This window comes from Doryrhamphus excisus, chromosome 8 (genome assembly GCF_030265055.1).
Source record: "Doryrhamphus excisus isolate RoL2022-K1 chromosome 8, RoL_Dexc_1.0, whole genome shotgun sequence".
In the NCBI taxonomy this organism is placed as follows: Eukaryota; Metazoa; Chordata; class Actinopteri; order Syngnathiformes; family Syngnathidae; genus Doryrhamphus; species Doryrhamphus excisus.
The window spans coordinates 4024028-4041552 of record NC_080473.1 but is presented as its reverse complement, the minus strand read 5'-3'; the positions used below and the strand labels follow the sequence as shown (position 1 = coordinate 4041552).

The window sequence follows — 17525 nt, the reverse complement described above, 5'->3', positions numbered from 1 at the left end:
CAAACTATGGAATGGATTGAGTAAGGACCTCAAACAATGCACAACGTTGAGCCAATTTAAGAAACAATACAAGCAGTTGATGTTTGCTAAATACAAGGATGAAGAGTCTTGAACCAGTCATGATGTGCTATATATATCACTATATTGACACTTACTATTATGTCATTGTATGGTCATATCACCAATCAAAACATCAAAAATAAAATTAAAATTAAAATTAAAATTAAAATTAAAATTAAAATTAAAATTAAAATTAAAATTAAAATTAAAATTAAAATTAAAATTAAAATTAAAATTAAAATTAAAATTATTAGGAAAGGAAGTGAACAAATGTAACAGTTACTGATTGTAAAAGTACCAGACGAAGGGGTAGGATTTAATAAGCTTTGCTTCTCCCTACTCCTTTTGGACATGTGGAACTGTGAACTAATTATGGGATGCACTAAATTGTAATCTGATGCATGTTCAAATGAAATAAAACCATTGCCATTACCATTACAACACACACCTTTGCATTTCTGACAGAGAAAAAGTTATTAGTAGTTTACAAGTCAATCCATGTCGGTGAAGCTTCATTATTAGACAGTACCTATAACACAAACACAAGCGGTCGCTCAAGAGCAAGTGATTGTTTGAAGTCTTTCGATTTATCTGTCATGTGCAAGTTGGCAGTTATCATTAATCACTGGCTGGAGGAACAATCACATTCATTTTATGACACGTTGCAGTCATGCTTGAGCAAATGCATTGCTATTATTCTATTATGCAAGGTGAAGGTCATCATAATTAACTAGTGGGAGGTGAACAATCGCATGACACGTACGGTATGTTGCAAGGGTGCTTGTTTAAGAGGGGGTGTAACATGGATTGTGTGGATTATTTCCAGTCTTTCTGTTTATTTACAATGGTAGTTATTAATAACTGGCTAAATGAATATTCATACATTTTCTACTGCTTATCATCACGAGGGTCGCTGGGGACAAGTACACACAATCTACACTGCTCAACCGCTGCTCAAGCTCTGCAATCATTCTGCCCAGTGGACAGTGATCAATTATATAATAATCATTATTATATTATTAATTAGCCTATTATTATTACTATCATCATTATTATTATTACTTCTACTAGTGGTAGTAGTAGGCTAGTATTAGCCAGTTTATTGGCTTGCTTATTAGCCTGCTTTTGCCCTATTATATGAAATTTGTAAAACAAAATTAAATAGAAATCAATAAAAAATTACAAAAAAATATCAAATTATTCCGGGGGGCTGAATAACATTTTATATAATAAATAGGCCTAATGACACCACTGGATCAGATTCCTGGTCATGTCAAGATGTGACTAGTAGTAGTAGTAGTAGGCTAGTATTAGCTAGTACTAACTTATTGGTATGCGTATTAGCCTGCTTTTGCACTACTATATAAAATTTGTCAGAGAGTTTTTTGTAAAAATCAATAAAAAAAATCAATAAAAAATACAAAAAAAATCAATAAAAAATATCAAATTATTTAGGGGGCTTAAGAGCATTTTAGGGGGGCTGAAGACCCCCTAAAATAGGCCTAATGATACCACTGGTCCACTCTAATGGATTGCAACAGTAAAAAGTATTAAAAGCGGCTTGTATTAGCCTGCTTATTGGCTTGCTTATTAGCCTGCTTTTCCCCTATTATATAAAATTTGTCAGAGATTTTTTTTGTAAAAAAAAAAAAAAGAAAAATTCAATAAAAAATACCTATTTATTTAGGGGGGCTTAAGAACATTTTAGGCCTAATGACGCCACTGGTCCACTCTAATGGATTGCAACTGTAAAAAGTATTAAAAGTGGTACAGACTCATCAACAGACACATATCAAACCACTCAAGCAAGCACATAGATGTTCAGAACATTGGGCAATTTTATTTTCAGTTAATGTTTTCCAAGCGCTTGGTCTGGCAGACTTAACAGCCTCTTAGCCTTCTTCCCCCCCCCAAACGCTGTTTTTCTTCCCGTGGGCATTGCATTACATTACATTGTGAGCATCGCGACAGCTATTTTGTCAGAAAGCACATTACAGCATTGACATTCAGCCTCACTTTCTCACACTAATGGAGGATGCCTTGCCAGGTGCCAAGCTAATCATTAGGCGCAATTAGTTCAGCCTGCAATCTCCAGCCGTCTATCCTGTCTTCTGATTTCAGAGGCCAGATCATGGTCTGGTCCTTCTGTGGACGCTAGTTTGTTAAATGCTCGATGGCAAGGGGCCAGTCTGCATTGGGGTAAAGGGAAGTTTATTTTTCCTCACAATATTCCAACTTGTTATTCTTGTAACAAACATGTCACACTTTTACTTTATTTACAAAGTATTGAAAATGAATGGAACGACTTTTGCTTCATTCTCACAAAAATATGACTTTCTCCGATTATTATGACTATCAATGCAAAAAAAAAAATTTTCTTATATTGTAAATACATTACGACCAACAATAACAAAATATATACAAATATCGTTCTCATAATATTACTACTTCTTTCAACTATGGCTTTTTAAATTTATTCTTGTAAATAAAATTAGGCCTTATTTCTCTCTATTTTTTTAAATAAAGCACCACATTTTTCTTTTCTTATTTAATATATTTTTCACCTTTATTCTTGTACTTTTGCTTTGGTTTTTATGACTTAAAGGCGACCTGTTATGTTTTTCCACTTCACTTTTCTGACTTATAAATGCTGTTACTATACGGTATTCTCATGTTAATAGATGCCAAAGCATCAGATAATGATCCCGAGCTGAGTCCAACCCTCATTGGAAATGGCTTCAGGGCTTCAGCCCCCCTAAAATGGTCTTAAGCCCCCGTGAATAATTTTATATTTTTATTGTTGTTTTTTTTTTATTGATTTAATTTATTATTTTATTTATTTTTACAAAAAAATCTTGGACAAATTTCATAAAATAGGACAAAAGCAGGGTAATAAGCAAGCCAATAAGCATACTAATACTAGTAAGTAATATAGTAGTAGTATACTAATACTAGTAGTAATAATCAGGAGAAGAATAATGCTGATCGTAATAATAATAGACTAATTAATAATATAATAATGATTATTGTGGCCTAAAACAATTGAGTATCTCTACTAAATCTATCCAAAAGTGGGAAAGTTATATCCCGGTTCTTGATTGTTGTTTGTTTTTTGGATTTGGAATGTCCTCAGAACCTAGCGACGCCCCTGATCTGACCAATAATAAAACCCAAATAATTTGGGCTGTGTGTGATTTATGACAAACTGGTGATCAGTGCGCCCTGGATGAACCTATACGCAGCTCTCTACTGTGGTCCCTGTCATAAATACACACAGAAAGGTTAAAGTGGTCGTCATTGCACCTTGCTCTTCCTGCTGTCCAGAACACAGCTTGTTCCTGTTCCTGAGCCAACTTAGCTGCTCTCCAGTTCCAAGACATGTCTACCCTTCAGGCTGTTTATATTAAATGCATTCCTACCGCACAACGTTTGACATGTAGACATATGACAACTGTTGTTTGCGTCACTTATGGAAACAATGGAGCTTAACCACTGGCTCATTTGTTGTGTTCAGACAAAATCCAATTGTCTGCAGAGGAACGCATCACTCTGTGAGTCATGAAACTAAAGTACCTCTGCCACATAATTAGGAAAGATTAATGCTCAAACACTTAACATGATTGATGCCACAACGACCAACGTGAGGTGCCACTGAGCCATGGTTTGTCGAACGAATGACGTAGTCATACGTCATAGAGTTGCAGTCTTTATGACTGACATACTGATGGAGGTAAATTGCGCGTCTGAAATATTACAAACAGCTCTAGATGATGCAGTGCACAGACTACAATCATAACCACAATAACAAAAATACTATCATGCATAAAGTATAGTCATGGGCTGAAGCTACATTAATACTGCTAGGTAGGAGATTTCGTAAGATTAAATCGTGTCTAATGGGCACTAGGCCTGGGATGATGATAAATTAATTAATTAATCACAATATACCCTACCGCTCAAAATTTGGGATCACTTGCAAATGTCTTTGTTTTCCAAAGAAAAACACATTTTCATGCATTTCACAAAAAAAAATCAATTTCACAAACATTTTTATCCATTTCACAAACATTTCACCTCTGCATCAATCTCCTGGTATGGCTGCTAATCCAAGTTCATCATTTTATAAGGCTAATAGATGATTAGAAAAGCCATCTAAAAATGTAAACTAAAACTAAAATCTCTTACCATGCTGTTAACTACTCCCTTCAGAGAGCAGCACAAACTGGGTCTAACAAGGACAGAAAAACGCTGCACAACTGTGCAAGAGAGTGTGTAGTTTAAGACAAAGATGCCTCACAGCTGCACTAAATAGTAGCCATCAAACACCAGTGTCAGTATCAACAGTGAAGCGGCGACTTCAGGATGCTGGACTTCATAGCAGGACTGCCAAGAAAAAGCCATATCTCAGACTGGACAAAAACATTTCCAAGTCATCCCAAACTTTTCAGCGGTAGTGTATATTCTTACAAACTTCTACCCCCATGGAAAGATGCGGGTGGAGATAGTGGTGAAGCCAAAGCAGTTTTGCATTTTGCTCAAGACAATCCTGGCAGTTTTGGGGGAAAAGAACATGTTCTCTACCACATTTTTGGGGCCCATAATTGGTCTTGAATCTTCGGTCGTGGGCACCAGCTAATTCCACAGTTTGCACATTGCTTAAGATAATCCTGGCAGTTTTAGGGAAAAGAACAGGTTCGTTGCCATGTTTATTTGTTCAGATCTTTAATGGTTGTGAACCTAATACCAGGGCTGCACGACGGTCAAGTGGTTTCTATTCAGCCTGTTCTCTTTTCTTTTATTGTTAGAACTTGCCTTCCAAGAGGACGTAATGTCTGTTTTGGTCAAGTATTTTGTCAAATAAATCACCCGCAAAAAATGCGACTTATACTCCAGTGCGACTTATATATGTTTTTTGTATACCTAATTATGCATTTTTGGCCTTGTGCGAGTTATACTCCGGAGCAACTTATAGTCCAGAAAATACGGTATATTCACCGTACTGTATCTGCCACCAGCACCTCTCCGCCGTACTGACGTCCAACCACTCTGTCCACGTCTTTGTCCTCACTGTGTGATAGAGTGATGTGACAGTAGAGAGCAGACAATGTCGGGTTACCCTGCTAATACGGTAAGAAGGATGGAAGCATCCTGGGCGGGCGGGCGGGCGGAACGTGTGTGGGGAGTGTCCCTCCTCGCCGAAGTCTTACCGATGATTCACCAGTCTGCACAATAAAAGGTTGGCGACCCCAATTTGAGTAAGGCAAGGAGGAGGAGAAGCGGCAGAAGGAGGCAGATGAGGAAGGGGGATAATCAGGAGGAGGGGACGTGGATGCCTACGTCAGAGGCACTTCCTAATAGGCAGATGTCCTTGTCCCTGACACAAGTAAATCATGTCTCTTGGGGAGAGAAGAAGAAAAAAAAAAAAAGATGGAGAGATTGCCGTCTGGTGAGTGTAGCACCGGCTTTGGACGTGAGCGCGTGTCTAAGTGGAATTAGAAGCAATTAATTTAGTCTCGGGGAAGGAGGCGCTCGGGGAAGGAGCCGGTGTCGACAAAAAATGGGAGGGAGCAAAGTGACGCAGATGAAGTGATTTAAGATGTGTGAGGAGTGTGGAAAACAGGTGAGCTACAAAGGAGAAGAGAGATGGGAAAGTATCCTGAATTGGTCTTGTAGATGGCAGATAAAAGTCAGAAAAGGCTGACATGTTGATAATGAGAATGATTCAGATTCTACAACACCACAGACTCCTTTAGTGGTACTTGAACCTTTTTTTCCACAGAGGGCCGCATACTGAAAAAATTAGAATGGCTGACAATGGAGGACGGCAATGCCTAAACCGCAACACAGACACTAACGAGCAGCATCTTCCTGTGTTTACTCCAGTGGGAAAGGGAGTGGACCATGATGGGGGTCTTAAAGACGCATCAAGATAACTTTCATCTAAATCCAATTTAAACACTTCCTCTCTCCTCCCTTTTCATGCATCTTCCTGTCTGGAGTCAAACCAAGCACATGTGAAACATGCAGTTTCCCACAGGACATTGGGTTGCGGGGATAAATGACATCATTGTCAAATTTGCATAATTGGCAATGATGCAAAACTCCGGCCACTGTGCATGCGGATGAAGAGAAGTTATTGATATACAGGTGTTGGTTCATTTTGTACCATAGTAGACATGCGTGTGTGCACTTTATAGTGCACGAGTGCAGGGGTTCTTAACCTTTTTGACGTCGAGGACCGATTTTTTTCAGTGCAGAGCGGCCCGGGGCCAATTAATTATTAACACTGTACAGATTTAATTGATCTCATTCATTTGTTTTCAATAATCAATCAAATCCACTCACAGGCTGTGTTCGAAACCGCATACTGACTATACTATCCACACTCCATACTGCAAACCCAATCTATCCTCACGTGGGTCGCGGGGGTGCTGGAGCCTATCCCAGCTGTCTTCGGGCGAGAGGCGGGGTACACCGTGGACTGGTGGCCAGCCAATCACAGGGCACATATAGACAAACAACCATTCACACTCACATTCATACCTATGGACAATTTGGAGTCGCTAATTAACCTAGCATGTTTTTGGAATGTGGGAGGAAACCGGAGTACCTGGAGAAAACCCACGCATGCGCGGGGAGAACATGCAAACTCCCCACAGAGATGGCTGAGGGTGGGATTGAACTCGGGTCTCCTAGCTGTGAGGTCTGCGTGCTAACCACTCTACCAAATCTGCGTTTTTTTGTGTGAAATTCAAATTTATACCGGTATAAGTAATTTTTGTATCGCAAGAACTGGAATCACTTGAACTGCTCGTTCCCTCAAAATCTCTCCAAGGTTGACCCAACAGTTATTTGCTGTTGTAGACCATGCACTCGGTGACTTTACAGTACGAGACTTAGTGGTTGATATAGGCATTAGTTGGAGCATTGACTGCATACAAGTTGCCACCAGTGATCACATTTCATTGCCTGCAATCCAGTCCCATACCCATAACACTGCCCCCACCATGTTTGGAACATCAAGTAGTTTGCTTTGGGTCTTTTCATACATGCATGTAAGTTGAACTCAGTTTATTTTTAATGGAATGCTGATATCCAATGTGGTTGCCCATTGGATGGTGGTTTTCAAGTCAGGCAGCCAGCCCCGCTGTCACAATAGGAATAGCTGACTCACTGTTTGAGCGGCTATCAGCGGGGGAATGTTGGAGGAGCTCCAGTGATTGTGAGGGCCAGGCACTCTGTGGCAGCCTCACTTCCTGACTCCAATGGCCGGGGCGATAAAGAAGGAGGCAGCAGACTGGCCAGTCAGTCAGTCACTGTACTTAATGTTTATGTACCATCAGAATTATAGGAATGTAGTATAAAACTAACTTTTGTTAAGAGTATACTGACTCAGCACAGTCATTCTCACAGTAGAATAATGCCGTAGAAAAGTGGCTGCTATGTATCCATCTTCTTCTGCTTTTCCAAGGTTGGGTCGCAGGGGCAGCAGCCCAAGACAAGAAGCCCAGGCTTCCCTCTTCCCGGCATTCCCAGGTCTCACGAACATGTCCTGGGTCTACCCTGAGGCCTCCTCCTGGTTGGATGTGCCCTAAACACCTCACCAGAGAGGCGTCCAGCAGGCTCCTCTCAATGCGGAGGAGCAGCAGCTGTAGTCCGAGTGGAGAAAACTCTTGTACCGGCAAACCTGGTCCTTTCGGTCACTATCCAAATGGGGTTGGGAACACGGGTTGACTGGTAAATTGAGAAATTTGCCCTTTGGCTCAGCTCCATCTTCACCACAACAGACACTGCAGGCACCACACCAAACCGCCTGTCAGTCTTGCACAAAGATGGGATGGCATGTTCAATGCCCCAACGTTTTTCTTGATGGTGACTTTCTGTTTCAACCAATCTTGCACAAACGTGCTTGTCAGTAAAGGAGACCAAATTATATGATGATTTAGCTAAACAACCTAAACAACCTAATGTTACAGCTGCACGGTGGACGAGTGGTTAGTGCGCAGACCTCACACCCTTGGGTATCTCTGTGTGAAGTTTGCATGTTCTCCCCATGCATGCGTGGGTTTTCTCCGGGTACTCCGGTTTCCTCCCACATTCCAAAAACATGCTAGGTTAATTAGCGACTCCAAATTGTCCATAGGTATGAATGTGAGTGTGAATGGTTGTTTGTCTATATGTGCCCAGTGATTGGCTGGCCACCAGTCCAGGTTGTACCCCGCCTCTTTTGCCCGAAGACAGCTGGGATAGGCTCGAGCATGCCTGCGACCCTCGTGAGGATAAGCGAGGATAAGAAAATGAATGAAGGAATACGCAGAGTTGATGATGTGCTTTTCCTTTGACCGCCCGCCACGGCGCACTATATTGACACATCGGTCCCTCATGTCTACCACAGAATGGTCCAGCGTTGGTGGAGAATTCTGAGCAAACATCAAAACAACCAAAAGAGAGAAAATGAGCATGGCTGAAGGCGGAGGGGAAGCAAGAACCACAGAGGAAGAAATTGTGACTAAACTGGGAGGTACATCTGTAATGTGGAAGTGGTTTGGTTTCAGTCAAGCAGATGTAGTAGAGACCATATATTAGCCTCACGGTCTACTACATAACCAGCGACTGGACTTTGATGTTGTTCGAATCTCCAGAGATTATTTTTTTTCCAGAGGAACACACAGGTGAAAACATCGCAAGTGAGTTGAAGGAGTTTCTCCAGGAACGGGACTACTGACAGTGGAGAAAGCAGCTACCCTGAACAACTGGAATAGACTGACTTGCTTTGGACACTCTCTTCACACTGCCATAGGTAAGCTTACTTTTCATTTTTCAGTCTCATATCATGATACATCCCAAAAACATTAGCCTCGTATACATGGACCCAAATATTCCAATTGCATTCGGTTTATTTGCTCAAACGGAAGGAATTGAATCTTTGTATACACCTCATTCCGAAAGAAAAGTGCCAATCTGAATGAATATACAATCGGATTCACTGGGGTGGAATATTCCTTTCCCCAATCTGATTGAGGTATCTTGTACCCACTCAAACGGAAAGTTGTCAGAGTGCGTTCTTCTTCATCATGTTTTTCTTCTTCTGTTGTTTATTGGCGGTTGGCAAGCAGCTTTCGTGTGCATTACCGCCACCAGTGGAACAGAATCTAAACCCTTCTATACTTTATTCACAAGTCCAGTTTTATTAAAAAAGAAAATATATATCTATACAAAACATGTCCCAAGTTTAATTATAAAATATTTAAAATGTGTTTGTTTAAAAAAATTCTGATGAAAAAGTTCTTTCACCGCATGCTCATATATGACGTAACACGCAGCTCGAGACGTTCCTCAATTTTAACAATGGAGTTGAGCAATCGGCATTCAATCTAATTTCAAGACTAGACGAACAAAAAACTGGCGATACAGAGTTATTCCAACAAGTGTAAGAAAATCGCGGGGAAGTCGGTATCACGTGATGTTGATGTTTACGTTTTACTGTACATGCCCCATTGACTGTTCTGTTTGATTATAGCGGCACATGTAGACAAGAGATTGGAATATTCCTTTCCATGTATACCATTGTTTTCGGAACGGTCATTTGGAAAGACAAAAAGCCCTCATGTAAACGTGGCTGGTAATACATACAAAGGTTCAACTCTAGTGAAAATGCAGATGTGCTTTCCGCTATTACAACACTGGTTCTGTTGCTGCTGTGTTATGCAATATACTGTACTGAGCTTCATTTTCTGTTCCACTTTCACATGCACTCAAAATCTTTTGTAAAGTTTTCAAAGTTGAGAAATAACCTGACTTTTTCAGACAAATCAAAACAACACCACATAAAAACATACAGTTAATGACCTTATTTAGGAGAAGAGAAATATGATCTCAGGGAAGAACTAAATATGAAACACTTATATGCTAGGACTATGTTAAAAAGCCATAGCATTTCAGTCTGTGGAATCAAACTATGGAATGGATTGAGTAAGGACCTCAAACAATGCACAACGATGAGCCAATTCAAGAAACAATACAAGCAGTTGATGTTTGCTAAATACAAGGATGAAGAGTCTTGAACCAGTCATGATGTGCTATATATATCACTATATTGACACTTACTATTGGTACCCAATATGTCATTGTATGGTCATATCACCTCGTACTTCGGTACGTGACAATAAATAAAAAAATAAAATAAAGTAAAAAAAATTTATTAAAAAAATACATAAAATAAAGTTTTTTAAAAAGGAAAGCAGGGAGTGAACAAATGTAACAGTTACTGATTGTAAAAGTACCAGATGGAGGGGTAGGATTTAATAAGCTTTGCTTCTTCCTACTCCTTTTGGACATGTGGAACTGTGAACTGATTATGTGATGCACTAAATTGTAATCTGTTGCATGTTCAAATGAAATAAAACCATTACCATTATTTACTACATGCGGTGTCTGGTACTCTCCAAACAGCTTGGAGCATAGGTTTAAAAAAAAAAAAAAAAACAGACTAAAAATACCTTAACCGTGAGATCACAGCCCAGTTATTTCTGTCTAGTTTCGGGCAAAAGATGATGAAGCGCTTTTGAAAGTTATCAGACACCTGCCAGGAAGTGTGAGAGAGAGGCCGCAAACAGGAAGGAGTTTGGAATGTGCTTCCTGCTGGCCCGGTGAGTTGATACCTTGTACCATCATGGCTGACAGACCGCACGCCAACACACACACACACGTACATACTTAGAGGCAGGAATGTTTTGCACTGAAAGTCGGGGCTTGCAGGAAAAGTGTGAGGAGATAACACTGAGACAGCTTGTCCCTGCAAAAGCTCCAAATATAAGCTGCCATAATTCATCCGAGTCCTGTAATTGATCGCCACATTTGCATGTTAAATACGCCCTCCTAAAATCTCTAGTGCCTACTTTTTATTCCTTCTTGTCTTGTGAAGACAATTTCCCCCGTCGATGAATCCATTGTGGTAACATTATTGCATCCATTACTTAATGAAGAGCAATAATATATGCAATATAACACGTTCGTATTCCCAACACAGCACATTCAACTAGACAAGATATAGACAGATACTTCATTCATTCATTTTCTACCGCTTTTCCTCACGAGAGTCGCGGGGGTGCTGGAGCCTATCCCAGCTGTCTTCAGGCGGGGTACACCCTGGACAGGTCACCAGCCAATCACAGGGCACATATAGACAAACAACCATTCACACTCACATTCATACCTATGGACAATTTGGAGTCGCTAATTAACCTAGCATGCCGGAGAAAACCCACGCATGCACAGGGAGAACATGCAAACTCCACACAGAGATGGCCGAGGGTGGAATTGAACCCTGGTCTCCTAGCTGAGAGGTCTGCGCGCTAACCACTCGACCGCCGTGCCGCCAGACAGATACTAGCGGTATTCAAAATTCATAGCACTGTACAATATAAAAGTACAACAGAATCACAACATCTGCGCATTTTGGAGTAGACTTTTAGTGTGGCCAGCCTAAGGCAAACCTGTGCAGCCATCATGCTGTCTAATCAGCATCTTGATACACACAGATTTAAAACATATTTGTGAATATTTTCTGAGAGCCTTTCACGCTACAGATATGAGGACTCATCTCAGAGGTGAGAAGTGACAGTCGAAGCGGGCAGCCCACACAACGACAAGCATGTCTGCGTAAATAAAATCAACCTTGCTTCGTCCTTGAGGGGCTTCCTGATTCAATCACACATGCCTGATGATGTCATTTAAGTCATATTTCGGATTAGGGAGGGTGAAGAAGCGGCGAGGGGAGGGGTTTGTGGTGGTGGCGGGATGAGTCACTCCCTCATTGATGACCGTCTCCATTGAGCGGGTAGATAATTCAGGCAGCAAGAGAGAAAGACGCAGACGGAGCACGGCCGCCTAATGGCACTCAAATAAAATGACTTATTGGGAACTCGCAAAATACACCTTTTAGGAAGATTAAATAGTATTGATGTCCCCTGTTCATCAGACTGGCGCAACAATAATGAATGGCGCAGCTTTGAATGGTATTTACGATCAAACTGGTGCGCTGTCGTATCGGGAGGTCGCAGAGGTTGACTGGAAAGGGAACTTCAACGGTCAACTGGTATGCAGGATGGATAATGGGAATTCTGGTTCATACTGTAAGTAGCTGGTGAATTAAACAGCGAGGCAAAATGAAAGGGCACCTTGATGCTAGTCTGTCAAGAAACAAACATCTCTCCAACAACTTGTTGCCATTTCTGCAGCAGGACCTTATGGAGCTACTGCCACCCAAAATGTGTGCTCGCTCATCAAGGATTTTGACCCTAAGCGAATCTCAAACCCTGAGACCAGGGGTGTCCAAATTTTTCCACCAAGGGTCACATACTAAAAAAAATGAAAGGATGGAATGGCTGTGTCTCAGCTGTGTAATATAGGTGAAAAACTAGTTTATTAGTAGTATTTAATTTTCCAAATATTTCAACTTTCTTGAATAATATTTTTTGTTATACGACTTTATTCCAATATTGCGACATTTCCCACCTTAGTTTTCCAAAAATAATTAAAAAAATCTGTATTGATATATCCTTTTCTATTTTTGTTTTCCAACTATTTCAACTTTCATCTGGTAAATTTTATTCTCAAATTAATTTAAATTGACTTTCTTCATGTAATAAACTTATGTAATATTTTTCCCCCAAATTACAACTTCATTTATTGTTTGCTTCTCATATTACGACTTAATATAATAATGTATAATGAATCATGAATAATGTATAATGCTGCTTTACATTACAGATATACATACAGATGTAAAATTGTGATTTTTTTTAAATCTTTGAGTGTATTCTTGAAAAATTCCTGCTGATTTTCTTGTTAAATTGAATTTTTTTTAAAACAGTAAAAAAAGAATTAAGTCTGCATCTGATGCTAAAGTTACCTTAGCTATCCTCTCCTCGAGCAGTTACACAAATGCTAAATTTTCTATAACATTTATCCTCACTAGTGTTGCGGGTATGCTGGAGCCTATCCCAGCTGTCTTCAGGCGAGAGGCGGGGTACATTGCCACTGATGCAAAATATTAAGTATGTCTCTTTGATGCCCTGTTGTCTCCTCTTCAATATCAAGTGTTAATAATTTACTTACAGAAAATGTCTTGCTGCATTTAAAAAGTCATTTAAGGCGATAAACGGACATCAACACGAGACAAATTTTCTTACTAACACATATTCAACTTGACAATGCATAAAGTCATAAATCAAGAAACAAAACACACAAGAGCAATTCACTCAGACTGACGTTTTTAATTTACTTTCTAAAGCTTGGACCTGTAAACCTAATTTCTTCTCCACAGATATGGGTTCATTTGCAAAGTGAGCCATTCAGTGTGTTAATTGGTCAATAGAGCCGTACCATTTACAAACATAATGCTTTCTTCTCTGAAGATATTTTACATAATTTCAGCTGCATACTGTACACTACAATCGTCACAGCAAGTCCAGCTTCCGTAACAGGGCAATAGAAATAGGGCTCGTGGCGCCATCTTGTGTTACAAAAGGAGTTCGTGCTTTGATTCAATAGGCTGAAAAAAATGTAGCCATACTTCCCTCCAAAAGAGAGAGGGAGGAGGCAAAAGTTCCATGTTGCATCCTGGGTTGAAAAGAAGCAGTCTTCACAAGTCAAACGTGTATGAAATGACGTCCTGACATCTGACGAGCGCTTCTTTCTGCACGCCGATAGGTGTGTGCAGGTCGGACACCTGGAAGTTGAGCACGTCGATATCAGAAGCGCCAAAGGTGGCCTCCACCCTGACGTTGTCGTGCAGGTGGAAGTGCACCTTCTTTTTGCACGTGGCCAGCACACAACGGAGGAAGCGTTCCCTCAACTGCGCACGGGCGCTCTGCTCCAGCCTCAGCTCGTCTGAGTCTGCGCGTAACGAAGACCTGGCGCAAGAGGAAGAAGTGAGGGACGTGCGGCAAAGTGCGATGAAGCGGGGGGAACTGGGGTCGAATCCACGGCTGTTTGGATCCGGTCCTCTCGGCAGGCGAAGCACAGGCACCGGTGTTGCCATTATTCTTGGGCTTAATCAAGAAAAATAATCCAACAAAGGGCTGGTAAAAGGAGTGTTCCAACCCATGTAGCCCTGGCGTACTTTTTGCTAGCAAAAGCCTTCTTTTGGACACAATGTGCACAAAAGACAATATAATATACTATTCACAGCAGAGACTACAACGTATTTTACATAAACTCTACAACAATATCACAGAATACAAACGTATATGTGTGTTTTTCCACTTACCAACACTGCACTGGTGTTACCAGCCCGCTAGCAAAACAGTGTGAAACCGGCTTCTTCTTCTGTTGTTTTATTTACAGCGCGCTACAACCAGGAAGTGAGTTACTGCCCCTGTAGGACTGGCATGAAAATACATATTTTAATGAGTTCTGCTTCAAGCTCATTATTGTTAAAACACAACTTATCAGGTTCATTAAAAGAATATCTTAATGAAGTTTAGTAATGAAATTGCATTTTTTTAAACTTATTGGTGTATAAACAGGCTGCTCGGCGGTCGAGTGGTTAGTACGCAGACCTCACAGCTAGGAGACCAGAGTTCAATCCCACCCTCGGCCATCTCTGTGTGGAGTTTGCATGTTCTCCCCGTGCATGCGTGGGTTTTCTCCGGGTAATCCGGTTTCCTCCCACATTCCAAAAACATGCTAGGTTAATTGGCCACTCCAAATTGTCCATAGGTATGAATATGAGTGTGAATGGTTGTTTGTCTGTATGTTCCTTGTGATTGGCGGGCCACCAGTCCAGGGTCTACCCCGCCTCTCGCCCGAAGACTGCTGGGATAGGCTCCAGCACCCTCGCGACCCTTGTGAGGATAAGCATTAGAAAATGAATGAATGGATGGTGTATAAAAGTGCTATGCAACTAACCAGGAAAACATAACTTCACAATAATTTTCGTTTTGTATATAATATCAATTCAAGTCACAACAGAGCCTTGACCACATTTGACCTCATCAAAGGACCAATATTGTCATAGCCATAAAAAACAAGGTGCGCATGTCACTCCCCCCTTTTTATCTTCTAGCTTAATGATGGTGGTGATAATATTGTCTGTGTATTATTGTGTGCTCTTTGTGTGTCCATGGATGGGAGAGCGCCAGACTATATTAATTATATTAACATGTTTGTGAACCATAAAAGCAAAGTAAAGAGTCATTATTGAGCAGGTGATAAGCGGTAGCCTCTTTAAAGCCATCTGCTGATGTTTTCTTCCCACAATTGGTGAGGGGATTACTAATTTGTAAGTATCTGTCATTCCATACAGAAGAATGTTATGTGTTTATTTGAACACGCTGCCTCCTTTCCAACACACAGAGGAACTCTGCACACTTTGATCAATGCCATCTAAGAAGAAAGATTCCTGGTGTGGCTGCCCATCCCTGGACGCAGCTCGCCTCACCCTGCTCGGCGTCCTCATTGCCCTTTACATGCTGGCTGGCGCCGTCTTGTTTTCTTCCTTGGAGAGATCAGCAGAAATACTGAGCCACCAGCTTTGGGAGAAGAGGCTAAGGGACTTCACTGGTGAGCACAACGTTTCTTACCAAGCTCTAAATTCTCTTTTGCGCCACTACGAGGAGGCCAGGAAAGCGGGCATCCGTGCAGAACGAGGCAGAGCCCTGTGGGACATCCCAGGAGCGTTCTACTTTGTGGGGACTGTGGTGTCAACCATTGGTGAGTACAGCGTCACAATATGTGCAGAAGTATTGGGACAAGAAAAAATGTATGACAATAGATTGGAAAGTATTTATTAAATTTCTTACAATACACTCTTCTGTCTTACTAGCAATGCAAACATACAGTTAGTGATATTGTTTTTGTTTTCTACAAGGATTTGGATTGTCAGCCCCATCCACAGTCGCAGGGAAGGTCTTGCTTGTTTTCTATGGTTTGTTCGGCTGCTCGGCCACCGTGCTCTTCTTCGAACTCTTCCTGGAGCGAGTCGTCAGGCTACTGAGCCTCCTGTTAAAGTGGTGTCACTCCAAGACAAGCCAACACAGCTACCTGGAGGCCAGAGTCGGCGAAGTTGAGTGGAAGTCATCCACCTACCAAGTGACCCTGATCCTTTTTGCTGCCGTCATGGCTGTCGCCTGTGGTGCTGCCTCGCTCTACTCAGCCATGGAAGGCTGGACTTACTCAGAGTCGCTCTATTTCTGCTTCGTGGCCTTCAGCACAGTGGGCTTCGGGGACTTTGTGAGCGTCCAGAGGAAGCAACATGAGGAGATCAGAGCCTACCAGGTGGCAAACTGCGTCCTGATGCTCCTTGGTTTGTGTTTCACGTACGCCCTCTTTAGCACAATCTCTCTGATGATCAGACAAGGACTGAACTGCATAATGATGACACTAGCCAGGATCTATGCTCATTTCAGCCATGGCAAGCTGGACCAGAGCTGTCTATCTGACAGTGGACCTCCTATATGCTGTCCTCGTGTTCTTGATGCATGTAATGAATCCCACTGTGATTGGGCTAAAAGGGGAAGCAGCGTGCAACAACACTGGGAGACTGTAGACGGTGGGAAAGTACTTCCTACAGTTTTGGGAGGAGAAGCACATTACGAAATCATTTAGTGACCAAAAATTCAGCCATGAACGCTGAATTGGAATTCTTCCTTGCCTCCGTCGCCTCACATGAGTGCTTACTCATGTGGGGTTGTGACCTTCATGTGTAAACTGATTTGGTGATATATCAATAACTTCAATTCAGTTCAATTCAACTGTAAATGTGCGAGGATGCAATATACTGTATATGAATTGTGAATCTAAAGTCAGGGTCTCGGGCTGCACGGTGAGCGAGTGGTTAGCGTGCAGGCCACACCGCTAGGAGACCGGAGTTCAATTCCACACTTGGCCATCTCTGTGTGGAGTTTGCATGTTCTCAGTGTGGTTTTACTCACTCTGAGTACTCCGGTTTCCTCCCACATTGCAAAAACATGCTAGGTTAATTGGCGACTCCAAATTGTCCATAGGTATGAATGTGAGTGTGAATGGTTGTTTGTCTATATGTGCCCTGTGATTGGCTGGCCACCAGTCTAGGGTGTACCCCGCACTCTCACCCGAAGATAGCTGGGATAGGCTCCAGCATAGCCTGTGACCCTAATGCTTTAAATTTGTCGTTTTACTTTTAAACTATTACCATTCCTTTCACCAAAATAATAGAAAAAATTAATAAAATAAATATTCAGTTTACACTTGATTCCACTTTAAATGACAATTCAAAGAAATAAAGACAGAACAATTGTGGCTTTGTTATAATGTCTTTTATTTTCATGTTTGATTATGAGGATTATGGATCTGTTTTCTTCAGCTTTCTTCAGTTTTTTAAATGATACATGGTATTTGAATGGTATGACATCTTTGTGTAATGTGTGAAATATTGACGGATTGTTTATGGCTTGATTGTGTTTACCACTTAATAGTATTGT

The 17525-nt window shown here is 41.2% G+C and overlaps 2 protein-coding genes across 2 annotated transcripts; one reads left to right on the top strand and one right to left on the bottom strand.

Moving 5' to 3' along the window:
* The first annotated feature begins 8645 nt into the window (after positions 1–8645).
* si:ch211-261a10.5 (potassium channel subfamily K member 13) lies at positions 8646–17296 on the top strand. Its single transcript, XM_058079452.1, has 3 exons — positions 8646–8860; positions 15421–15777; positions 15935–17296. The coding sequence occupies exons 2-3, from the start codon at positions 15444–15446 to the stop codon at positions 16669–16671; spliced, it is 1071 nt and encodes a 356-aa protein (XP_057935435.1). The 5' UTR covers positions 8646–8860; positions 15421–15443; the 3' UTR covers positions 16672–17296.
* Positions 13309–14437, bottom strand: gemin7 (gem (nuclear organelle) associated protein 7). The gene is made up of 2 exons (XM_058079454.1): positions 14333–14437; positions 13309–14114 (listed from the first exon to the last, which is right to left on the bottom strand). Exon 2 carries the CDS (start codon positions 14102–14104, stop codon positions 13706–13708), a length of 399 nt encoding a protein of 132 aa, XP_057935437.1. The 5' UTR covers positions 14105–14114; positions 14333–14437; the 3' UTR covers positions 13309–13705.
* Positions 17297–17525: the final 229 nt, after the last annotated feature.